General features: G+C 42.4%; 1 protein-coding gene across 1 annotated transcript; it reads left to right on the top strand.

Annotated features, from left to right (window-relative positions):
- LOC119735277 (potassium voltage-gated channel unc-103-like) lies at positions 1-27,545 on the top strand. Its single transcript, XM_038208977.1, has 9 exons — positions 1-15; positions 212-673; positions 1,531-1,770; positions 13,947-14,097; positions 15,132-15,340; positions 19,315-19,567; positions 20,539-20,732; positions 21,483-21,780; positions 22,912-27,545. Exons 1-9 carry the CDS (start codon positions 1-3, stop codon positions 23,925-23,927), a joined length of 2,838 nt encoding a protein of 945 aa, XP_038064905.1. The 3' UTR covers positions 23,928-27,545.
- Positions 27,546-27,644: the final 99 nt, after the last annotated feature.

The raw sequence follows: 27,644 nt of genomic DNA, 5'->3' as shown, positions 1-27,644 counted from the left end.
ATGAAGAATTCCAAGGTCAGTGTTCTCTCCAGAAAAGCAGCCTCCTCCCTCTTTCCTCCCTGCATACAGGAACAACGTTACCCTAGACCTATAATGTCTAGGATTCGTCAGGCTTCAGAGCTACAGTACCTATTTAATGAACCCTTCTTTAAATTACCAAAGAGGAAATAATAAAAAGTATCAATTAATTGTTCTCATTAATCAATTGCAGGTGATTCGGCTCACCTCGGACGAGATCAACCACAAGAAGCTCCGGAGCCGCAAGCTTCACAACTACACCATCCTTCACTACTCGCCCTTCAAGGCCGTCTGGGATTGGTTCGTCCTGCTGCTGGTCGTCTACACGGCCATCTTCACGCCCTACGCCGCCGCCTTCCTCCTGAACGACGACGAGCGGCGGGCCAAGCTCAACAAGGAGGCCGAGACGCGGGCCGGGGAAGGCCTGTCCTCCAGCTACACCGAGCCCCTGGTCATCTTGGACCTGATCGTGGACATCATGTTCATCGTGGATATCTTCATCAACTTCCGGACCACTTTCATCGACGACGTGAAGGGCGAGGTGGTGTCGGACCCGGCCAAGATTGCCAAGCACTACCTCAAGGGATGGTTCGTCATCGACGTGCTGGCGGCTATCCCCTTCGATCTGATCCTCTTCGGCTTGGCTAACGATGAGGTGAGTTACCAGTTGCCCTTTTAGATTATTTCATGATAAAAGTACAACTTGGAACCGTTGCATTCATTGATCAACTTGTACGTGACCTATCTCTCTCAAGTATAATTTTGTCATGAGTGAATGTGTGACGGTGCTCGAGCATCGTTATGGACTCCGTGTATGGACAGTACATGGTGTTTCATCATCTCCCAGGGTTGGCCAGGACACATTGCACAAACCCGTAACAGCTTCACGTGAGCGTTTAGGCGACGTCACCATTGCATGTAAGAGCTTATCGCAGCTGTACTCTCTCGCAATTTTCTCTTTAAAGCCCTTTTTGATACACTGAGGCCATGGCACGAATCTTTCTCCCATCGGTAATGACATGATACCTGGTAAGACCAAGTTAGAGGTCAAAAAAATAAACCTTGAGTAAAATGAGTGCTCGGGCCATCGGCTGTTCTTGAAAACGAACCACAATGAAAGGCTTGATACACTATAGTCCATCGCCTTTGAATAAGGAAATCAGAAACTGGAAATGGTGAAACCAGTATCCATAGAAGTAAAGTCTCTCACGAGCCAATGTGGCCCATCAGGCCGACTTTATATCCGATATCCTTGGCACAAAACGACTGAAAATATTTCCATTCACCCTAGATGGGATGCCAGTCCATCGCAGGTTACTCATTTACAATCCTGGGTTGAGAGAGTCAGGTGGATATGTGAAGTGGCATGCTCAAGGATACAACATATGACCAGCAGCAGGATTCGAACCCCTAACCCTCTGATCAGTAACGAACCCTATCCACTAGGGCAAACTCCCCCACAAACCATTCAAACCACTAACCGTAACATCACTGAATCACCCCACTATGCAGAAAACCACGACGACCATGGGTCTGCTCAAGTCAGCCCGCCTGCTGCGTCTGCTCCGCGTGGCCCGGCGCCTGGACCAGTACTCGCAGTACGCGCCGGCCGTCATCTGCTTGCTCATGTCTGCCTTCACCCTCGTGGCTCACTGGATGGCCTGCTGCTGGTACTCCATCGGAGAAGGGGAGCGGGACCTGGAGTACGGCTGGCTCAACCAGCTCTCACGAGACGTCAATGAGACATATAGGGTGAGTCCCAAACCAGATTTCAAGGAGCTGCTTAAGCATAGCAATTTGTTAAGCACAGAAAATGTCGGCTAACAGAAAACAGGTTACCAGCAAACATGTTGTACTTCGTATAAAGTTGTATGCTAATGACTGGTTACCAGCCAATATTTTGCTTAGCCCATACATTTGCTGAGCATTTAATGGCTCAATGAAGCTGGGTCTATATCTTTAATCAGCTTCTCAAATTAGAGGACACACAGCCAAACGCACGCAAGTGTGTAAACACCTTCAATCGTGGACCTCCTGTTGTCCCTCTTTTGTGTGTACCTTAACTTTGTAGGAAGACCTCCCATAAGTTTTGTACACGATCGTCAATTGTGGACCTTCGCGGGAATTGTGGACCCTATTTTCCTCCATTGTTCAACATCCCCCATTGAATGCAAAAACAAACTCTTTATACGGCAGATAGGTGATGGGATTGTGCCTTTGCTCCCTCAAGCATGGCATTTGGCACACAGTCAGAGTATGTCATGAGAAAGATATCCGCCTTCGCAGATTTGTCCTTTGAAAAAAAATATACCTATATTTTTTACAAATCTGTAAATGCCCTATAGCCAAATATATTTCATAAACGTACTCTGACTGTGTGCCAAATTCCATACTTGTATCATCAAAGGCACAATTCCCCCAAATATTTCCCCTATCGGCCCCACTACTTTGTGGGAAACCCTGCGTACGAAACCTCAATGGACGAAGTACAGCGTGTCCCAATAACATTGTGCATGAAGAAATCGCTGATTTGCTCAAAAGATGGTCATACTAGCTAATCAAATTTTATTTTATTTTAAAGCCTATGGTCTCGTTTGTAATTGGTGAAAATATCAAGAAAATCCATTAATGCAAACCAGAGATATCGTTGATTTTGTCAGGCTATATTATTTTCCTCCTGCACAATTAGAATCCTGTAGTTAAGCATGTTAACAAAGAACATCAAAAGGGTCTGTACAACGTTGACGCTCGAGTAATTTGCAATTAGAGCAGTTACCTCGTGTTTTTGAATAATCTTCTTCGATGAACAATCAAATAAACACCCTCTAGCTATGCTGTTTCTTCTTTCATTTATTTACAAATGAAATATTTTTTACATAAAGGCCATGCAATATTTCAAGCACTGCGTAACACATACCAATAACCCAATGATAGGTATATACAAGCAAATACTAAGTGTGGAAATTACACTGTACAGGTCGAAAAATACATATAGCCTTACTTGATTTTTCCACCAATTGTAAACAAGACCATAGGCTTGAAAATGCTATAAAATTTGATTAGCTAGTCTGACCAACTTTTGAGAAAATCAGCAATTTCTTCATGCAAAATGTTTATTGGGACACGCTGTAGAATTAAGCTGCCTTGACGCGGCACTCACCCCACATGTTATCTTCACTCCATGCCTTAAACATACAGGGTGATTCAAAAAAGAAGTGACCTGGATTATTGATTGTTTTTCTCTGAAAAAGCAATCACATTTGTACAACAATGAAGCATGTAGTCAACAAGAATGTTTTGCCACTCATGTGAAAAAAGAATCAATGAAATTGATTCATGCTTTGTTATGTTATGCATGTTATGCATGATTTAATAAAAGAACCATTTTTACAGCTGTCCATAATGCCCTAAAGCCGCTCAGCTGAGTGAGAACCAGAAATTACACACAAGTATTCAAACACTAATGAGATTTTAATAAATTACTGTTTTTACAGTCAGATTTTTGGGGGGTTTTAACATGAGGAACAAATCAAGTCTTTTTCTGAAATGATGATTGCGATTTTTGCAAGTTTTCGTTCATTCATGGATGTAGGAAAACCTCCATGGTACATTTATTTAACGGGTATATAATATATTCACCAATGCGTATCGGTTAATGATCAGTGGTGGGCAGCTGTTTTTTTGTGGTATTTCTCTGAAAATAGAAGAAAGTTGTGAATAGAGTATGCAAATTACGTGACATTTTCACAGTTAATAGTCAATAACGTGTACTTTATTCCTGTGTTATTTTTATTAAATGATTTCAAATAATATTTTTCTAACTCGGTCTCTTTCTTTTTAACTCAATCTACATACATTTTTTTTTATTTTAAAATAAAGAATACAGTGTGCTTCAGGACTGTTGCAATGAATTCCATTTTTAGTGTCCCATCCATTTTTAGTAAAAAAAACAAACCATAACCACTGCCCATTGTGTTTGGGGTTAAATAAGTGCATGACGTCACGTAACCGTCCCATGACCTTGATATTTTGTCAAGCAGCCGAACAGAACCAATTATAAACACACCTGTAATAAGTCATTACCCGCAAGTGTATAGGCCTCCTTCTGTAAGACACATGTTTTAAATGTTTTAAATGTCTCGCACGTATACGTACGCCTACACAACCAAAAGCTATGTTTAGGAAGGCAAACTGTGCCGCAGGAATGCGATCTCTCTTTTGCTTTGTGTACCCATCAAATCATTATCAATTCATCATTCGTGCATGCCAGCAGCGTAACACATGTCTGGAATAATAGCCAAATATTCTCCGCCATTTCCTGCAATCAAGAACTCAAATCTGTACCACCCCTAGGCACTGAGCCAGACGGTCAGACACAAATCAAAGCGCACATCTGGCACACAAGGGAGGTTTCGTCAGAAGATCGTTATTTTATTGATTTCTCTTCCCTCTTCTAATCGGAGGAAATAGAGGACAATTATACGACCTGAGCACTCCCGGGTAATGTTGTTCTTACTCATCCGAACCCATTACTATATTTCCGGCCTTTTTCGCATAAGCAAATGAAGTTGAAGGCTAGCTCATTAAGTGGTCTTGCAGCGGCATCAGCTTTTGAGGTTGACGAGGTTTTGCCCACGTTATTTTGATTGTGTGACTCAAAGCTTCGAAATGAACCGCAGTCTCCAAATGTACTTGCACTTATATTGGCTATCTGCATATTACAGTCTCCACCGGCTTCTTGCGCAAATCATTCGGTTATATTGATATTTGCGTCGATTGATTTATTTACAACAAATGTCGTGCAACTGACGACCGATACCCTCTGCGTGTTGTAGAATCAGTATACAACCGCTTGGTTTTTCGATACTTTATCTTTTGAGCAGTGATTGTATAAAATATTTCCAAGTTTGAGTGGTCAATCAGAAAGGGAATTGGATTCCCCAATTTTGCCAATTCGGCAGTTCTTCAAAGTTATACATTCTGTAGATTGGTAAATTTCTGATACACTATAGTCCATCGCCTTTAAATAAGGAAATCAGAAACTGGAAATGGTGAAACCATTAACCTTAAAAAGTAAAGGTTTTCTTAAAAGAAGCCAATAGTTAAGTTACTGGATGTTTTCACTGTGTATACGTATTCTGAAATTGTCTGAACAGCATTATGCATTGGTAAAAGTGGATACCTAAATCATCCCATGTATGTTTAAACAGGAAAAAAAATCAGCCCGGAAGCAACTTGGAAACTGAAGAAACAGCCTCTTTGGTTGACATGAAAGTGAAAGCCAAGCCGTTACCCGCAAAACCGATCGTGGGCGAATCGGGTCGATCGCCCGACACGAGAAATCCATTAGTGGGACTGCACACCCGTGGCAGGGACCTGACACTATACCTGCATAGATCTGACATTCCAGACCCCTTCTCGATAGATTTTATCACAACAGAAAGTGACCAAGGGGAAAAGGGGAAGGGGGAGGTGGAGAGAAGAATGAAGAGCAAAAAAGATGGCACGTCCGTCTAGCGTCTCCAGGGGGAATTATAGGGGAGCGCAGCTGGTGTGGGATGGGGAACGGGACGGCGTGAAGACGGATAGGATAGGACGGGTCCCATCGCTCGCTGTCACTCTCTGAGACAACCCCGATTTTTCAAGAAGAATCGAGAAGACAATTGGGATGGCACTCACAGATGATAAGCAAATCTAGGAATTATCGCAATAAATGGTCATAACTTTATCGTCCCAAAACGGCAATCCATCGGAGAGGGTTTTCCTGTAACTTGTTTAAACGTCTGCTTACGGACTGTCGAAGGGAGTACCTCGGTTGAAATTTAATCGCGAAATTTGGGTTTCCACAAAATTATCGTGAACGATAAGCAGCTTTCCTAGTGTCATTTTCTCAACATAATCACACGTATACGAATTTACTGAATCACAAGAAACAGCTGTGATATGAATACCTGATCGATATGAACATGTGATTGGACAAAATATAAATGAACGTATCGTACACTTGTTTGGTAGTAATTGTATTTTGACCGTCTTTTTTTTCAAACAGCAGTGATACAGCTTTTTAGGGATATCTTCCAGTAAAGGTTATGGTATCTTGAGTTCAATCTTCCAAATAAAAAAAAACTGTTGCTGTGAGAAAGGTGTAAGATACAGCTCAATAGGATAATTCAAGGCTAATTAAAACTTACCTAATTGTATCAGTTGTTTTTACATAAAAGTAATGAATTTCCAGTGTAAAGTTAAATGTTCAAACTATGAAAACAAGACCTCCTTTTCGGTATTGGATATAATTTCGGGATTGATAAGACTGCCATCGCAACACTCGTTAGGTACATACATGTTTACGTTACATACGTAGTGTGGACATTCCTTTGTTTTCGTGAATAGTAATTAAGAAAAACCTGTAAAAAAAAACTCATTTTACTCACACTGTAAAAACTCTTTCAACTTAAATGTTTTTCTATGATTCCCTTTAGTGTTTCTATTCATTTTGCCATCAATTAACCTAACCCAAAACACTGTGTCGACGAGGCCAAGTCCACACAACGTCGCTGCTATACCTGGTAAAGTGGACCTCTTTTGTTCGGAAGTCCACACACTGAATGTAATGCTTGTACAATTTTACCAACAATGGAAACCGACTCAAGAAAAACATACAACGAAAACAAAATGTGAGACAACCTTTCCGCATATCAGTCGCCGAGTGCTACTTTTTTCCAGAATTATATATTCCATATTCACAAGTCAGATGGCATATTTAATTGGATCCATAGTGTCATGCACTCAAGCATATTGTGCAATATCACTAGCCTACTGAGCAATCCACAACTATAAAGTGGATTTTCAATTTTTAAAACAACATGACGCCTGGGGGAGTTTGCTCAGCCGGCTGCCTCCGGCCCGCCCCGTCTGTCAGCAGCGATTATCGGTCTGGGTCTTCTATGAAGACAGCCCTTCCCTCGAATCACCTGTTGGAATTCTGTTGCCCTAGTCGTTTATACCTAGTGAGTCAACAATGGGCTGCCAATGCGGATTTCTGTTCGTCATAAACGGCAACATGTTGGCTCAGTGGCCTGTGTATACGCAAACTTGCAGGTGTTTGTCAGGAGATGAAAAAAAGTGTCTATGCGCGGAGGAAATCTACCATCGCACTAAGTTGCCGGTAAGTGCGAATATCGGAAATGCTATCCTCACAGTTGAGATAACTGCTTGCCTTGTAGCGAAGAGCGTTGGTTTGTTTAGCTGTGAAAGCACTGGCAATCCGTCTTCAGTCTTTGAGACTAACATTTTGTTATTCCCAGTTCAGGGTTTTAACATTGAGCAAGTCACTGAGCAAAAAGCAAACAATAGCAAGCAAGGAAGTGAATTGATGGAAAGATGCATGGAAGCAATTGAAAACAAGAAGGTCAAGGTGGCAGGCAAGCAAGCACGCAGACAAGCAAGCTTGCAGGCAGGCAGGCAGGCAAGCAAGCAAGCGAGCAGGCAGGCAGGCAGGCAGGCAGGCAAGCAAGCAGGCAAGCAAGCAAGTAGGCAAGCAAGCAAGCAAGCAAGCAGGCAGACAAGCAAGCAGGCAAGCAAGCAGGCAAGCAGGGGAGCAGCCTGGCAAGCAAGCAAAAAGGCAGGCAAGCAAGCAAGCAAGCAGACAAGCGAGCAAGCACACAAGCAACCAAGTGGGCACAGGCGAGCTAGCAAGCAAACAAGCAAATAAGCCTAGCAAGTTAGCAAGCAGGCAAACAGCCAAGCAGCCAAGCAAGCAAGTAAACAAGCAAGCAAAAAACATGCAAGCAGGCAAGCAAACATACAAGCAAGCAAGCAAGCAAGCAAGCAAGCAACTATTCCTGCAATCGGCTGAAGCCTGCCAGCCACCTGAGTTGATCCGAAGAGATCCAACGGAGCATTGCCCGTAGTACCCTAGGACGGATATCGTGTGTAATTAATTAGGCAATGTTGACTCAAGTCACGGTCAAGTGGGAACCCATTTCACGTCTGGTTAGCTCGCCTGGCGGGGCTGAGTGCCTTTCCATGCCAGTGCCGGCTTCTATCATTCCTTCACTCTTCCCAATCTTACTCCCAGCCCCGTCGGGTCCTCGAGTTTTCTGCTAAATTGAACGTGCGCTAGTGCCCAGTAACAAGATTACACATAAACCAATTACGGGTCCAGCCGAGTGAATATGATGACATAGAATGTGGGTATATTTTACGGCATGCGTGTCGGCAAAGTGCCGGCTGGAATTGAGTGAGAGAGAAAAGATCTCTAGCGGGGCTGATCAGTTCATGTTCCCCTGGCAATGTGCACTAGTTTACCGGTCACAGCCTCCGACCCTAAACTTACATTGGTCCGCTGGGAGTTCCCAACTTTATCGCCGACATCTTCATTGTGTGTGCCTCTTGCATGGCAAGTTGAGGGCGTTTGTTACTTCCACCTGCATGATATTCAGCACAGTGTTCATGTTCCCCTGGCAATGAACACTAGTTTCACGGTCAGAGCCTCCCATTCTAAACCTACATTGGTACGCTGGGGGTAACCAATTTATCACCTTCGCTCGTACCCCCCCCCCCCCCCCGCCTTGCAAACAGGGCGCTGCATGGGAAGGGCTGATCTCTTCGAGCTCTCATTGGATAGATTGTGCGTGACCTGTCACGTAGCACGCAGCACACAATGCATGCGAAGGTCATCATAAGTTACCCAGAATGCCATGCGTACTTCCTTCTCAAAGATTATGTGAAGGTCATCAGCCCTTCCAAGCGCCCTGTTTGCAGGGCGGGGCACGAGCAAATTTATCACCGTGGAAGGCTGGTTGAGGGCGCTGTGTTGCCCACGTGCTTGATATTCAGAGCAGCGGTGCGAGAACTAGCGAGATCTTACCAATCCAAGCTATTGTTCGCGAGTTACTCCAACTGCATTAGTGCGTTTGTATAACCAGTCCAGCAAATATTAGGTCGCAGCAAATTCAACATACAACTCCGTATAACATCAGTCGATGTTCATATAAACTCACGGTTTGATCAGGCGAAGAAGCCTTTCCCGTAAGTGGAATATACTATGGCCTGTCCGAGAAACAGCGCGAGACACGTACAAGCCACGTATTAAACCCGCAAGGTTTACCACAACTAGGATAAACTTGGTAACACGATACATGACTTATTAGCGAAACCTTTCAAGATTTACTACAGCTAAGAGAAACTTGATTACCGGTACATGTATATATCGTCTAATCGTTCGTGGTATAATTAGGTTTCCAATGCTAATGTGACGGTATTTCACTGCAATTCATTCCAATAAAGCATTTAATTTTTGAACAATAACGGAAATATCTTGACGTGCTATAGAACAATTTCTGTGCGGCATCATTACGTCCATACTTAAGACTAAATATCTTGATCCACTTATACATGATCATCTTCTGGTGACAGTTAGGGAGAAACGAAAATGAGATTGTTCGTGCGAAGTCTTCACTTGATAAAAAAAAACCCAGTGAAGTAGCATCTTGCGTTAGAGGTGAAACAAATAAAAGAATTGTCTGGTTCAATGCGGCTATTTTTATCCGTTCATGTTTAATAACTAATGACCCTGTCACATAATCTTGTCTATCGGCCTGTACGATGTGTCTGTGTCTCTGTCCTCTCCACATACCGTGTAAGAATTCCCGATGAATATTTTATCCATATCCTGTAATACCGAGTGCCTCTCGCTCTGACAGTTTCATTACGGATTCTCTTAAAACTGGTGTCATCCAAATCAGCTTGGAGGGGCTCAATTCCGATCCGAGGTTTTTTGAGCGTGAAACTAATGAAACATTGAAACCCGTATTCAGTTTCATGTCCTGCAGTATTGTGGCCTTTTTGTCACGCAACCATAATACGCCGTACTACCAAGCTGGCTCGAGAGTACAGGGTGATTAAAAAAAGATAAAGGAAACCAAAATGGCGGGACCAAGTTTTTAATGAAGTTCTGCATGTAGCACTTTAAAAATCTAGGATATGAAAGCCCACTTAATAAGCTTTCTTTTAGTATATGACTCATTCAAATCGATCATATACTTTTGACGTTACGGAATTGTAAACACAAACACCGTTTTAAAATTCCGTCCACGAAAAAAAAAAAGGTAAGTGTTCTTTCAGCAAAACGAAAACAATTCACACACATCCCTATGTGAATTGTTTTCGTTTTGCTGAAAGAACACTTACCTTTGTTTGTGATCCCTGGACAGAACCTTAAATGGTGTTTGTGTTTAAAATTCCGTCACTTGAAAAGTAAATTAGTGATTTGAATGATTCTTTATATAATAAAAGAAAGCTTATTTATTGGGCGTTCATGTCCTACATTTTGAAAGTGTTACATGCAGAACTTCATTTAAAAAAATGGTCCTGCCATTTGGGTTTCCTTTTTTTATTTTTTACTCACCCCGTACATTGCTAGCTTCACCCATTAACTTCGCAACATTTCAGTTTTGTTTAATTCCTCCACAGCATTTCTTATTCCATCGTTCCCAGGGTCTTTCTTGGTAACTGATCCGGCTAATGTATTTATAATTGTCGATGGCGGATGTGGACGACTGTTTCGTTGCCCTTTTGTGGAGGTTGATACAACGGGTTGAAATTTGAGAGGTTTTGTGCGGAGACAACAATGTGCTCGAAATAGATGGCGATAGTATCGGGCCATAAGTGAGCCATATCATGGTGCGTTGGATGTAATTATACACTAGTATTTGATAAGTCTTTCAAACGTGTCATTTCAATTTGATGAGTGTATGCCGTTCAAGTTCATTCAGCAATATTGCAGGATCTAGTCATCAACTACTATATCACCCTACCCTGTAATAGAATTAAAAAAGCGATGCTCCATATAATGTTTCATGGAAATCATTTTTTAAAAAGATGCACATTTATGTTAACTTCGTAAGATTGAAAAAAAAAGATGTTTTATTTCTCATAATACCTTGTTAAGCCAAATGAATCAATATTAGCTATTGCCGTTCACCGAGGTATAAACACTGTAACGACGCAAAATTCCATCTTATGAAAAGTTTAACCCTAAAAGGTTATTTTGACCATCTCTCAGCCGGCTGGGGGGGGGCGGGGGCGGCCCCCTAAGATCTCGGCCATCGAGTGACGAAAATTTTTGAAACTCGGTACATGCGTAGAACAACTCATCATGAACATACCAAAGAAATGTCATGACTATGTGTCAAAGGGTTTTGGAATTATTGCTAATTAATTATTTATATGTATGAACGGGAATGCAGCTCTGTGTACACGACTTATATGGGAAAGTTGAGTTTTCACGGCAACCCGTGGTTCGATTTTTATGTTTTTGTTATCAAACGATGCGCAAGGCTCGAGGCTAAAAAGTCATAACTGCTCGGGTCGCGAAAAGAAAAGTTCAAGGCTATCACGGAAATAGTTGAGGGGGGGGGAGTGGATTCCGCCCCGGCCCTTTTAGGGTTAAGCCAAGTGGTTATTCAAAGTCATGTATTGTATCCTCTGTCAATAGAGGGCACTTTAGGTCAATAACACTTTCTGGGCTGGCACTTTGGTAGACAGTGAGCGGCCCAGGCCTGTGGGCAGCTGTTATTGTATAAGCCTAACACGAAACACGCACAACCTTACCGTATAAGCTCACCTCACAAATGTGTTAATTCTATAATATGAAAGCCTTTACATCGTAGCTGGGGGAAAACGTAAACGATATATAAGAAAGGGAGGCACGAGTTGAACTCTTTAAAGGCATATAGGATCATTTACATTAATCCCCAAAGTAACCTACCGAATTATTATCAAAAGCTTACGTGGATTAAAGATCGTTCCGGTAATAAACACCCTCTGAAATATTCCGTCTGGCTTGCTGAAATCAAGAAATGTAGGTGATTTCCAATGATCAGTCAATTGACTGATTTATGAAATAAAGAGTGCTATCGACGAAATCGTGTTTCGTGATCAAAATGTTGTGCACGGGATTTTCAATGTTTTCTCGAAAGGTATAATAGTCACTGAGCTGAAACTTCGACCGGTTGGGTTTCTAACCTTCTTCTTTGGATTTTGAGTGGTGTTACAATTGGAAACCGTAAAACAGCAAATGATCCTATACCTTTAACTACGGACCAACATACCAAAACGTGGCTTTCATGTCAAGATTTCCCGGTGGCTTTCACGCCCCAACCCTCCAAGCAGTGTCTCACTTTCCTTCCGTGAATGATGTCACTCCTCCAGACTCGAGAGACCTATCAACATCCATGTTTCAATGTTCTCTTCCAAACATGATGCTGAACATGCCCCGCATTCACACATGTAGCTAAAACTCATATTGCAATTTCGATGATGAGGTTTCAGAACAGCCTCTCGCATGTTCGCATGTGCTGTGCGTATGATCTAATCCGACGTGTGCCCGAAAGACGATCTTAACCGGGAGTCTGAAACGGAATAGACGGACTGACTGCCTGCTGAAACTTGGAGGTTAGAGCTAATGTTAGGGAAAACTCAGCCGTATGTCATTATATTCCGCCTTCAAATAAGCTAGACTCAGTATATTAAGCCAAATTTTAGTCGCACGTTGGCTGGAAAGCTTTAATTATAAAGGAATATATAGAACCCTCCAATTTCAAAAGAGTGAAACTTTAAGGACCAGGTGATTTCAGAGAGAAAAGAACTCTTATTGCAGATCGATTTTTGGGGTTTTTTTTAATGACTAATTTCAGTTTAAACCCGATTTAAAACTTGAACTATCTCTACTTTCTTTGGGATGAAGTGAATTTGTGCTCGGATGCAATTACTCACTCTTTTGGAATGAGAGAGACGGTCTGGTTATCAAACAGGAACTTCAACCAAACTGTGTAACATCCCCGATGGGTATACCTATCAGATGGATCATGCAGCTAAAATAGTTCAGCTGCACAATACTCTCCGACTACATTTTTTTTCCAAGAGGAAACGTCTTGATGACATGAAAATAAGAAGAAGGCTGTTCATGGTTTCAACAGCAGGTGTCCTAGAGTACCTGTCATCTGTCTTCCTAATCATGTAGCCTAATTCACAAATTGGGGCTTAGCAATGTATAAATTAAAATTACTAATTTGATTCAAAGCAATATCATTTGTTTCTGATTCTCGGTTTTGGTACATCCATTGGGTTTTGCAGTGCAATAGGTTGATTTATTACATTTCTTTTTCCAGGGTATGCCCAAACAGTTTAAAACTAGTTTCCATTGGGGCCCTGCATACATTACAAATCATTAAATAAAGTTAAAGAAGGTAAAGTTACAAGGAAAAAGTGCATTGATGAAACAGACTACGAACACACAAGAGTGAATTTCTACACGCCCGAGGACAATGCCTTGTGTTTTCATTTGTCCCTGTCATATAACACTCTCCCATAGACTAAGCAAATAACCGTACGATCCAGGACCGCTTTCAACAAAATACCCAACGCTCGAGGACTGAAGGGATCTTTTGTTCTCCATTTGTGCGTCTGTCGTACTAACAGATATAAACACAAAATAAAGTTTAATAGACGTTATTTTTTTTAACATTCAAGTATATATAAAAGGCCTGCATTGCTTATTATGGGATGAGCGAAAACCATTTTGGGTTAACATCATGTAACCTGCGTTAACAAAACAACACACAAGTACAAACGAAGGCAGAAATAACAGATTTTGAGATATTTATATTATGGGATACAACAGAAAGGGTGTTATTCAACAGTACACAGCACAGATGGTGCAAGGGATTTGAAATGATGGGGACATGATATCATATGTCCGATGTAAGAATTTTGGTGCGAGAATTCTCTGTCTGTGGATGTATAAGGAATGGGTTCCGGCAACCTCAATCCAAAGTGGGAGGAGCCGTCCATACATCATGAATAAACATTGAGCTCATAAATAATCATGTATGAATAAACTTTTTGTTTTCTATTCTGACATACAGGAAGACGAAACGGGAGGGCCGTCGGCGCAATCCAAGTACGTGACGTCACTGTATTTTACGCTTACCATCCTGACCACGGTGGGCTTCGGCAACGTGGCACCCACCACGGACGTGGAGAAGATGTTCGCCATATGCATGATGCTGGTTGGCTGTGAGTAGCGCCGTTTGCAAATTTCCATTAAAATGTATGCTAGTACGGGTGGTTCCCAGAATGCGAACCGAGTTAGGCCACACCCTAGTTACTTTGTTACGCACTGTCGTCAGTCACACACGCGCCAAATCGCCGCACATGTACCAGCGTGGCCACTCCTTGTGAATTTTCCCAAGATCTTGGGAATTTAGACCAGGGATTGGGACCGTTTCGCTGAGACTTGGGATTTGTTTGCCCATTGAGAACACACGAAAGTACGGATTGCACATGCGCAAAATGTTAATTGAGCACTTGTTGAGCCCCATTCACATAAAAATAGGGTCTCTGCTGCTATTTTGATACATAATGCTGATATCTTGGGAAATCGGGGCAATTTTTGTGCGGTCATCTTTGGATTTTCAAATTTGATGAGTGCCACGCTGACATGGACCCTTTTACGGATAGATCAGAAAAGTGCAGTGAAGGTATGCTGCGCGTTGCATCCCGGGAGAGTGTGCACCGCGACGAACGAGGATTACGCGCAGCGCAAACTGTCCCACAATGCAGTGTAATATATACCTTGACTAAACACTTCCGTTTTGGCGGCTATCCGTAAAAGGGTCTATGGAAGCGGCTGAATATCCTATATCGTGTGTGTTAAGTATATTGCCAATCGTAACCACTTAATCTGAAAGCGCTTGAATCGACGTCGGCTAATATTATGTGTGTCGCCGAATGCAAATTACGTCATTTGAATTCATCCGGGTAATGAGAGTAGATTCCATGGTGCAAAATGTGTTTGTCTTAAAAGGCTTGCTTACTGCTTGTTGACTGTTAGTACACAGTATGCAAATAGTGCCATTATACATTTTTTTTAATAATGGGGACATTGAATGGGTTGGGAATAGTTTTAATAAAATAAATGGCTAACTTAACTTCTAAAATATATAACTAGTAACTTACCCCACAGCATAAAACTCCACAAGCATCAAACATAATAACATTTTCCAAAATAGCAGACATGATTACAATTCACCTGTTTTTTGCATGTTCAGCACTCATGTTCGCCTGCATCTTCGGTAACATGACGGCCATCATCGAGCGACTGTACGAGGGCATGGCCCGCTACCACCAGCAGCTCACCCTAGTCAAAGAGTTCGTCAAGTTCCATAACGTGCCTCACCCGCTGCGGCGACGACTCCAGGAGTACTTCAAACACGCCTGGGTCTACTCCAACGGCAACGACTTGCAAGAGGTTGACGAGGTTAGTCGAACCAGGTTGAAGGTTTTAACCGGATTAATTAAACCGGGTTGAAGGTTTGGCTGATGTAAGCCGGGTTATTTAATACCGACATGCAGGGTTGTAGTCGATCACATGCAGGAGGTTGACAAAGCAAGTGCGCTTTTCTATAACCCGTGTTAATATATATATACCAACTGCCGGAGTTGCAGTCAATCATAAGTTAATTACGAGCCAGGGCCGCAACTAGCGGCAGATGCGTTTGACCGAATAAACTAATATTCGAAATCGGTGGTCACGTTTACTCATGCCAGCTAGCTGCATGCCGCGCACTTGTACTGTCAAACGTTGCACGCACATCACGCCGGTTAAAATGTGCGCACGGCAATCGACGTTATGGGCTGCATGGGCGTCGCGAGGGGGGGGGGGGGCAAGGGGGCGCTTCCCCCCCCCCCCCGGAAAAGCAAAAAATAAAAACAAACAAACAAAACAAAACACAAAAAAAATAGAAAAAAAAGAAAAGAAAAAGAGGCGCCAAGTCACAGTGGTGTAAATTTAATGAGGGGGGGGGGATGTCCCTGCCCCCCTCTTAAACTGATAAATCGAGAATTTGTTGAGAAATACAAGAATTGTTAGGGAAAAAAATATGTTTTGCCCCCCTCTAGAAAAAATCCTGGCGACGCCCATGATGGGCCGCAGGAGTGTTCTGCAGCAAATATTGCATAACTGCCTAAGACTTTAACCTGCTAAAAGGATGGAAAGAATGAACCACCGGGACGTCGGGAAAAAAAGTTAGTGTCAACAAAAAGTGGCATCTGACAATAAAGCGCAGCAACTTTACGAGTAAAATAACATCACAGTCGTGTGTGTCATGCGTAGTTTTCGTTCTTTCGATTATTCAAATCAGCAAAAGGCCATTTGAAGATTCGGTTGATTATCAAATATTCGAATAATCGCTATATTCTGGTTGGAGAGCAAACAATTATTGATTTACCTGTTACAACTTTGACAGTTTGAAGGTACAGGGAACCTGTCACTCAAGGTGAATAACAAGAAAAAAAATCTGGAAAGCATCGTATTTATACGCACATCTTTTCAGTAAAACAATGGTTTTGAGAGAACTAGTTGTGAAAATGTTGTTTTTATGTCCACAGCTTTTCTCATTGAGAAATTAATTATTGCAGTTGACAAATTCAACAGGAAATTGTTTATTTTTCGGATCGAGAATCAGAACTAATACATCTGAGTGAAACAAAAAGTCAAAACGTCCTCGCTTATTTAATGTCCAGAGCGGGAAATTATGCTTTAAGATAATTACGGAACTCAATAAAAATCGAGCCCAGGTCGTATGTAATTAGGTCGTATGCGCCTGCGCAATGACCCAACCGATTCCCCTAATCGAAAGTGCCGCACGTGCATCACAGGACACGCTGACGTCACAACCTATAACGCCCAATTCCACATCGACACTTTTGGCGTCGAATCGAAACTGTCAAAGCACACACACCGCAGCGCTACCCTCCATTAACGGCTGTAACTGCGCCCAGACGTGCACACACGGGTCCGGTGCAGCCACCACGCCGTCTCGCTGAAAAAAACGCTCACACGGCGGTCGCCGCTTGGAAATCACACGGGACAAAATGTCCATTAGCTAAATAGACACTCCACTTTCTTCTCACCTCGTGAAATAGCTTGGGATACCAAAGATGTCCATGGGGGAACCCTACAAATTGTCTTACAGCAAAGATATACCAAAGAGGAATTCATAATAGTTTTGCGCTTTAATTTTGTAGCTCACTAAAGGTTGTTAAGTGAAGCGGGAAAATACATGTAAACAACTAATTTAATGTAAGCAGAACATTAGGAAGTTATTTCTTATTATCAGCTCTTCTTATATCAGGAGATTTTTTTTTCATTGCATCGACTGAAACCTAGAACAATCAATCTTTTCCCTTCCACCTCAGTTTATCCTAGTCTATGGAATATCCTCTTGCACAGCAAGGGTCTATGATATGCGAGCAGATTCGGTGATTAATTATGCAAATCAAGACTGCGTCTTGACCTCGAGATTCTGACCATTCAGCGGGCGCCTTCTGTCGGGTCTTCCGTAACCCGTTGTATTACAAAAACATGGCATCCAGATTGACCAATCCACAGCTTAGTCCACATTTCTGATCGAAATGACGTCACAGTTTCTAATGACCACTGCGATTGGCTGCGCACGGGCCGCATACATTTGACATGCTATGATACATCAGACGTTTGTACCGTGGTTCTGCCCACGTGAACGTCTGGATAAAGACTAGGTTTATCCAGGGAGAGGAATGCAAACGCGAACGTAGAGTTTGTGACGTAAAGCCCGGTTCATACTTCACCCGAAAACGAAAGCGAAGCAAAATTCGTGACGTCAACAATACGTTCGAAGCGCGTCCACCATTGTTGACGACATGAATTTCGCTTCGCACTTGCTTTCGCGTGAAGTATGAACCGGGCTTAATGACAATGATGCGCGCTGCCAATTTTCAAACGTCGAACATAATTAATATAACTGCACCATTTCGCACCGACTCCATGACATTTGCTACTTATGGTGATCTCACTCCGAAATAATACCCACCTCAATGAAGTGGGCCTGCTATGCGACCCAGATATCAGACCACTTGATGTCTCGTCACTCGAAGCGGTTTGGTGCTGGATATCTAGTTATGGCCTTCCCAGTTCAGGGTTCTGCCCACTTCTGCTGTCAGTCAAGTGGGTGTCGATTGACGTACAGTGGCACAGGTCGAAACATGACAAATGTTGTTTACAGTATTGGGCCTAGTACAGTATGTCGTCTATAATAATATACTTGGTGGTGAATTTTCGTTTTTAATTAGATTGTTTAAAGTGCCCGCACTGTAGCTTACTGCCATGATGGCTCTGTCTTGTTCCTTGGCAACAGAATTTTGATTTACAAAGCCGGGCATTCCAGAAATTTATGAAGTTGAAGGGTGTTGCGTGATAGCTACCGTAAAATAAAATCAAAACCTTATATTATTTTCTGGAGGGGGAACTGAGTGGTTTGGTGTGGTTTTCCAACAATACAAAGCTGTATTTTTTTCCTCAAAATTATGATAAGTTGATGTGCCTTAGTTACGCCACTGTAAACTACATGCAACTATACTTCTCATTGGAACATAATATGTGTCTAAGTTCCCAGTGTTGTGATCACAAGTCAATTGCAGGTCTGGTCAAAAGTAATTTTCAAGTACATTATTAAATTTCGCATATGTACCCCGTGCTCTACATAAAATTATCCCAACAAATGTTTAATTTTTATATTTTGTTTAAACGAAAACAAATACGTTATTCCGATTTTGAGCGTACCCAACCCTCTGAAAATGGGATTCCATTTTCCGCACAACTGAACAAAATAATGAACATGTACTGCTAAAGTCGAATTATATTGTCTGGGAACCACTTATTAGTCCAATTTTGTAAGAAATAATTCAATAACTTAAGTCGGTGGATTTTTTTTTCGTTCGATGTCTCCCTCAAAAGTGAACAAGTTTTCATGTACAAAAAAACCCAATTTCGATGTGAAACTATATGTGACGACTCAGTGTGATTTACCGTGATCAACCTTGTCTCATTTTTCCGTTCATTAATTTTCGTAATTACATCTTTGTAAGGTTTTTCTTTGCTTTTTTCTATTTTTATACTCCGTATGTATGTTGTAACTGCTGGCACCTGTAAAAAAAACAAACCAGTGTTCCACTGAAAGGTCTCCCCATGATAAATTAGAAATAAACAAAAAACAAGTCAGTAACGTATTACCCTAATATGAAATGAATGATAAATATAAAATGTCCTGTGATATACACTCCATCTACTGCAGCACTGCAAGATGCAGTTTTTTTGTGTAGTTAGCAATATCCCCTATCCCAACACAACAATAAGTAACCCTTGTGGGTTTCTTCTGCTTTTTGTTTCTTCTTTTTCCCTTGTCTTTCTTCCAGGTCATGAAAGACTTCCCCGACTTCCTGCAGGCCGACATCTCCCTCCATCTGAACCGCAACCTCCTGAACGGCTCGCCGGCCTTCAAAGGCGTGGAGCACGGCTGCCTGAGGGCGCTCTCTGTCAAGTTCCAGAACACCCACACGGCCCCCGGAGACATCCTCTTACACCGGGGAGACAGCTTGAACCAGATGTACTTCATATCCCGGGGTTCGCTGGAGATCCTCAGGGGCAATGTTGTCTTGGCAATACTAGGTGAGGAGTGAGGACAGTGACTGTGCTCTGGATTTCCCCGTGCCCACGAAGATTGAAACATTGAATGTTGAAGGCCTGGAACAGCTCTCAATATGTACCAATCCTATTTTGAAACTGCAACCATCCAACCTTCCCTCTAGATCCACTACTGATCTTGTGCCGACTTTCACTCAGTGTCATATTTTTTTGAAAGATATTTTTTTCAGTAACTATTTTCATAAATGGTTAGCGAGATCTGACATGACCCCCCCCCCCCAAAAAAAAGAAAACCAAGCTCCAAAACCATTAGATTGCGGCCTAACAATCGGCATACATTATCCAGTATGCATAATAATGGTAAGTTTTGAAGAGCGCCCCCTTTTGGAAGATGGTACCACCCCCCCCCCCCACCCCCCATAAACTGGAAATGATTTCAGGTTACGGCCTTTTAAAATTAGCACAGCACACCCAATATTCATCAGGGACATACCAAGTTAAATGCCAATTACATAAAAACAAATAAGTGCACTTCTTCAGCAAACAAGAAACACAAGCCTTTGGGGTGCGGTGCTGATGGGAATGATGATAATTAGGCCTATGGACGCGCAACGTTTCTTGTGTGTGCCGCACGTACACCAGGGGATTGTACTATGTACACGCAGTGGCAAAATACGGCAAAATTGCAGTCAGACAAGATGGCGTCGGTTGGTCACCCTCAATTGTACTTTCTTTGCCGGTGAGGGGGTACTTGTGAACGGAGCGGATACTGTTTGATACATTCAATAAAGCTGGCATTAATTTATTGCAGTCATCTATAAAAAAAAAAAAAAAATAGACTTCGAGCTGTTTCAAACCGTTCTTGTGTTTGTTTCTGTTCACTGTAAAAGCTGCTTTTAGACTGTATGATCATTTTATTCCATCACGTTGTTCAAACTGATGACAAGACTCGTTGTCCTAAATGTAGGTTTTTGTTTTGCGTTTCCAAACAACAGGTAAAAACGACGTTGTGGGCGAAAACTTTTGTCAGCGGCCTTTGGTGGGCAGGTCAAAGGGCACGGTCAGGGCATTGACCTACTGTGACCTCTTGACCTTGTATCGGGAGGATCTGATGGACGTCATCAAGATGTATCCGGACTTCCGGCAGCACTTTGCTGAGAAGGTGGAGGTCACCATCGACATGCGAGATGTAGGTGTCAAAAATACATTACAGATTGACGTTAAATGAAAATGTAAAATCCCAGTAAATTCGGCAGAGTCTTAAAATAGGGTGGAAAGCTTTCCAGAGCATTCGTTTTGCATTAAGAATGCAGGCTGGCTTTTTTTTTTTAAAGATCGACAAAATATGATAATCTCTCTGTATTTTCAACTGTTGCAGTATGCGAGAAGTGTTGAGGAAAGCTTCTACTGCTAATCAGGAATATGAAATGAATATCCTTACCTCAAGAAATACACTAAAAAAGAGAAATGTATTACCTAACCGTGAAAGAATGGGGGTAGTTTCAGTTTATCATGCTTTGTTTTTTAAAATCTGCTTGGCCGCAAAAAAATAATGTTAACTGTAATATGTTATTTTTTTTACATACTGCTTCATTCGCTTAAATTGTGTGTGATATACAGTAAAAAAGAAATTAAAACAAAGATACGAATACGGTTTCTCAGTATTCCTAATAACAAAAAACTTAACAAAACGAAATGAAAACAACCAAAAGAAAAAAAAGACCAACGAACTAGATGTGTTTGTTTGTGTTATAAAACACATATTGTTCGGGCTGTTTTACTAAACAAATGTTCCAGTTGACAAACTCTGGTGTAATCTTTTATGGGCTTCAATTTGAATAAGAGCAGCAGGAGACAAAATATTGGCTGCATCCGTCTTTAAATATAATCTTAACCTCAACGAAACAAATGAATACATTGTGGGATATTTTCTCTCCAGACCGAGCTGGATAAGATCGTACCAGACATCGCCCCAAAGATGAACCACTGGCCTGGCGCCAAGACGGTGCTGAACCGTCGTTTCTCGGCAGTGGTGGCCGCGGCCCAGGCCGCCCGTAAGAACCTGGAGCATCAGCGGCAGCAGCAGGGCGGAGTAGGCGGGGGAGGGGGCCGGGTGGAGCTGACTCCCTGCCCGAGTACCGAGACGGTGGCTTCCAGGACCGGCTCGGAGACCAGTCGGATTGACTCGTCTTTTACATTCCAGAGCGGCAAGTGGAAAAAGAAGCCCAGCAAAATTGGTAGATGAACATTTTTTTTTCTATTTTTGAAATTATACTTATGCGCCACGAGATCGAGAATGGACCATTTGCATTCAATCGCCATTTTGAGCTTTAATTCGGTAAAGCAAATGCACAGGAGGTCAACTCTTGCGTATCCTATGCGAAAAAAAACAGTGCAATCACACCTTCAAGATGGCTGCCAAGCAAAAGCTCTATGCAGAAATCAATGGCCCGAGTTCAGGAAGAGGCTACACAAATATTATGCACATAAAACGAAACTCCCTGATGGGAATCAGTCGGATGTAATAACATTTCATTTGGGTGTCATAATGGTGCTGCTTAATATTAGATGTGTTTGCTATATATAGCAAACGTCTTCGCTTAGCATATTCATCTAACCAAACACATGTCATAATATACAAGACAACTTTCAACTTGCCTTGAAAAACATCGTAGAGTTTGATATGGCAGGTCTAAAGCCTAGTCTCCTTATTCCATTACGCAGACTTCGCATACGCAGACTTCGCAGACTGCGCAGAGGGTGCATACCTATGTTCCCCAATACCGATGGTCCCCAATACCGATGTTCTCCGAAATCCCTACCCTATAACCCTAGCCCTATAAACCCTAACCCTAACCCTAATCCTAATCCTATAAGGATTTCGGGGAACATCGGTATTGGGGAACATCGGGTAGACCCCCTGCGCAGACAGTGCGTGGAACCGTCGGCAAAGTTGAACGCGGTTCAAATTTTCCAATCGTCTGCGAGATAGTTTGCGTCTGTCCCTGTTGTCGGTGACATTTGCGGGTGAAATGTTTCCATATCTCTGCGTTGCAGTTTGAGTCTTGTTTGCGTTGCTCTCTGCGTCTTCTACCTCGATATGGAAACTAATACTAAAGCCTAGTTTCCACATCGAGATAAGAACCGCAGAGCGCATGAAAGCAAACAAGACCCAAACTGCAACGCAGACGTATGGAAACATTTCACCCGGAAATGTCGCTGACAACCTAGACAGACGCAAACTATCTCGCAGACGATTCCGCGCACTGTCTGCGCAGTCATGCATAAGCTTAACGTCGATATGGAACCAGGCTTAAGTCTTGATTTATCCCTGCTAATGCATTTCTCATTTTGTCCCACCATCACAGACACGGTGGTGTCCATAGAAACCAAAGGCCAGGAGGACAGAGAAGAGAGCGACCCAGAGGTTCCCCTTATGCAACGCAAGTATAGACATTACACCGAGCCGCCGCGTGGGGGCAGCAAACACACAGACCAAAGACGTTCCATCATCCGAGAGACGGGGCGTCCGACGGACGAACCCGCGCCGTTGTCGTCGCTTGGCAACCGCGAGGCGCCAGAGGGCGCTGTCACCTCCTCCTTACACCCGATCAGCCCTAAAGCGGGCACGGCCGGACTGGACAACAATAACGTCGGGTGTTATGTGGACAACAACGCCATCCATGGCCGCATTGATGGCTTGTACAAACAACTTGGAGCCATCGAGAGGAAGTTTGACGAGCAGAAGGCGGCCATCATAGAGTGTCTTCTGGGCAAGTCTCGCCCTGTCAGCAGGGACAGTCGGCCTGTCGCTTACCCCGGTACCCATCCAGGCGCAAACGCCAGATCCTTGAACCGTCGCACGGACGATGCCTCTGTACCTGCTTCCGAAGCTTCAAGCGGTGATCCGAACTTGATTTCTGGCAAACAGAAGCAGGATCCAGCGTACAGCAACCACAGCGAGCATCCGCTGATAGAGTTAGGCGTGGCTAGTGAACCCGTGGCCAACTCCCTGGGTGGTACCTCTCCCGAGGGCACCGCCCGGACTGCTTCCTCAGACCGCTCCAAACCCTTGGTGGTCACTTCATCTTCCCTACCTCCGCAGCAGGACAGTCAGAGGCCGGCTCCCGAGGCCTCCACGGAGAAGCTTCCCCAGCTGCGACCCAAGAACTTCCGGCAGCGGGGGCCCGGCCGGTCCCGGGGCAACGGCCGGCCCTTCTCCGTGCCCGGCCGCATCTCCGTGGGCAACCGCTCGCCAAACACCAGGGCGCCCTCGCTGACCTTCCCCGCGCTAAAAGGCGAGGACGACAGCGGGGAGGTCATCTGGCTGGAGAGGCGGGGCGAGGAGATGGGCGGGTCTAGAATGTCTTCGACGTCCTGTTGATGATGGGGCAGCCTCCTTAACATAAAGTTGAATGCTTAGAGAAGAAATGTTTCATAAAACTATGCGCATGTATTTGAATACTTTGACCAAGGTGAATTTTGTTCTTCTGATTTCCATGTCCTCAATTTATTTGTTCAATTGTTGAAGGACACAATTGGGTATCGTCATTACACTTTTACACACAGTATTTTTGCGAACGCAGTTACCTTCCCACAACTTTCATCAATCAAAACGTCATGTGTCGGCCATTTCGAGACATGTTGAGCAGGGCACTGCAGTTCCACACACAAACAAGCAATAGCAATATAAATCCACCCATGTTTTATGACTTTTGCTATTCTTCTATAAACATGACCAGCATTGTACCTGTTTTTTGTTCTGGATGGCGGGGGGGGACGTTATTTTTTAAACATTTGAATGTTTCTTTCGGACCTCAGTTGATTTGTGACTGTTTGAGTTCTACAGAAAAAACCAAAATGTTCTTGTATAACAAGAATTCCAAAAAAGCAGTGTTCTTATGAATTTGATGATACGTATAGTAACAGTAATGCTGTTCAGTGACAAAATATTTTGTAAGCATTTTTAAAGACGGTCAACAGTCATAAGAGAATAATGATTATTGTGCAATGGACGAATGACAAGAACACACATTGCCACACTGACTGAGACAACAGTTACGGACTGCCACACAGGAAAGCACGCAACCCAACAAAAACAGACAGACAGACAGACAGATTAGGAAACAAACAAACAAGACCGAAGCAAAAAATTACCATTAGCTGAGCGGATACATTTGGTACAGCATTTGAGTTGAGTTCTGAGGTCATGGGTCGGAATCCTGGTCCAACAGCTGTCATTAAAGAAGTATGCCGAATACATTATAGTTGACTATTTGGGAAGACGCCAGTGTAGTGCTCGATGGATAACATAGGGTGAAGTACTTGGATAGCAGTTGAGTGGTCTTGGGTTGTAGTCCTGGTCTTAAAACTGGACAACAAAGACGTACCGAATGCATTATAATGGGCTATTGGGAAGGACGCCAATGTAGGGATTGATGGATTACTAAAGGTAAAACAAAGTTGTTAAGATGTCTTTGGTTCGAGTCCCGGCCTCGCAACAAGGCTACTAGAATCGGTAGGAGGGAGCATATGCAGAATAATAATATTGACTACGGATGTCAGGCGGCTCGATGGATAAATTCTGGTGAAGCACTTGAGTGGAGGTTCAGTGGTCTCGGGTTCGAAATCCAGTCTCATGATTGGACAATAAAGAAACAAGTAAACAAGATGGTTTACATTACAACCAAATGTATTAGGAAGACCCCTAATGTAGGGTTTGACAACAAGATTTGTGAAACATTAAAACAAACTCTTGAGGGGTCCTGGGTTTGAATCCCACTTTTGCAGTTGGACAGCAAAGAAGTTGCAAGTACACAATGGCCTAATTAAGAGGATCCTCAGGTGTCGACATGGCCAATATACGGAACTTCGTATCGGTAGTTCTGCTATTAAGTTGGGCACCAAGGAATTCAACTTGTGATTTCAGAGAGGCTACTAGTTGAGACAGTCAGTGTAATGTTAGCACTTGAACGTTGGTGCCTAAGGGTTCGTGGGTTCGAACCCCGGTGCTCCAACGGAGAATATCGACTAAGAAGTATAACGTTTGGCAATGTGGCTAAACACAGCTGAACTGAACAGTGAAATAAATTATAAAAATTAATACAGATGGAGTCCTGGTACTATCAACTTGTGAATTCAGAGAGTAATTTCACGAAAAAAGCTGCTTCTGGTATCTTTTTTTATGAATGTGTGGAGGAAGATAGGTAGGAGCTGAAATCAAATACTTGGAATCACGTTACGGACGTCATTATTTGTTGTAAAAAAAAAAATAATACATGTAATGGTAAATCACGTATTTTTCCAAGTAGTTTTGTTGGGTTACGACTTCATTATTTTGAGGGAAATGACATGATGTAACAACCTAAAATACACTGTTTGAAATTCATTCCACGGTAATTCTGACTTGACGACAGATGGGCCTATAACCAGCACTTTCCAGGTTTCTTGTGCTGTGACAGACTATAAGACTTAGACCAACGACAGTGTAACGAACAGAACGACAGACTTTAACGTGGACAAGAGTTAGAAATGACAGAATCAGAACACTATACACCGACCTGACAGAAAAGTCTAAAGTCACTTTAAGGGAAGTGTCCACGACTTTATTAGTTACAGTATTCTTGTAGAATTACAACTGTACACCAGTGACATCAACATCGTTCTCAGGGTTTACTTTCAATCTCGAGATAGCGGCTATATATGGGGATGGTGTTACACAGACAGGGGAGCTTTATAACGCAAGTAGACGGTTACCAGTTAAAACATGACTAAAACACTGTTAAAACTGCCTTGTGGCTGGTACTTGGCGTCATATGAATCTTAATAAGTTCTGTAGGTTGTGGTCCTGTCGAGCAGAGGTAATACTAGTGTCGGATTTCCTACAATTTTGGTGGCATGAATATTAACGCACTTTATTAAATCAGACAGTATCATTTTGGGACTCTTTTTTTTTTTAATTTAGCCTATTTTTTATTTTTGTAGCGAGGGGCACAGGATAGCAATGATATAGGACCATGTATATAGGAAAGACTGATGACAGCATGACCGACATGACTGACGATTTCATAGTTGTATACTATTTTGTACACGAGACTGACGAAATAAAAACGGAACGTATATATAATAGCTGAAAATATCACGATGGTAGAGTTTAGAGTTTGTATGAAAACAAAATCCCAAAGTTTTATAAGGAAACAGCGGCCCTATTTCCAAAACCACTGCTGTGATATAATGTACAGAGACCAGTCAAACTTCGACGTGCCGTGGTGTAAATAATTCAAAAACGAGCACACAGAATTGACAGAATGAAGACAACCTGTCACAATAATACGAGACTTTTTTTGTAAATTTAGGAAGCTTTTATACCTGAATGTGATGTGTGTGCAAAATCTTTTTTTTTGTAAAACAGTTTTAACAAAAAAGTTTTAAAAGACCAGGGCTGACACGGACTGTAACTATTGTTGTTATCATGCAATGATGATTAACAAAATGTTTCGAATATAGGGAGAATTTAACTTGTTTGTTGTACTGCCATATTTTACAGGCAGCATAGCGTGGGAAATTCGAATTGGGAAAACCGTCTTCCACTTTTTCCAATTTCCCCTAATCATAGAAGAGGGTTAAAAAAAAGGTGACAATGCTTTAATATCTCTATGGAGACAGCTACATATCGAAAATAGAAATGGCATTTTAAGGAAGAATTCCGTGATGTAAAAAAAAGTGACTGCATTTTTCTTCGCAGATGATTGGTTCGATTTTTTTTTTATTAAATGAGTTATAATTATTTGAATTCTGTGTAGATCACAAAAGCAATGTTAAAAATTCCGAGCTCAGATAATGATTACATAATGCGAAGTTTCTTTGCAGTCGTGGGGTTAATTTGTTGAACAGTTAAAGTAAGCAAGTGTTGATTTATTGTGTAATTGTAGAGTTTGGACAAACAGGGTTTAAGTTTTGTGTTTGGCCGATATTTTCCTCATAAGTTCATTGTAAGTTTTTATTTTTAATCTTGTTGACAATACTAAATTAGGAATGCGCATGTCAACTTTTGGAGTATTGTGACACTACTTTGCCTTTAGATTTATGTAAGGTTCTTTTT

This window comes from Patiria miniata, unplaced genomic scaffold (genome assembly GCF_015706575.1).
Source record: "Patiria miniata isolate m_02_andy unplaced genomic scaffold, ASM1570657v1 HiC_scaffold_29, whole genome shotgun sequence".
Classification (NCBI taxonomy): domain Eukaryota; kingdom Metazoa; phylum Echinodermata; class Asteroidea; order Valvatida; family Asterinidae; genus Patiria; species Patiria miniata.
The sequence above is the reverse complement of the archived record's forward strand: the minus strand, read 5'-3'. Positions and strand labels throughout refer to the sequence as shown.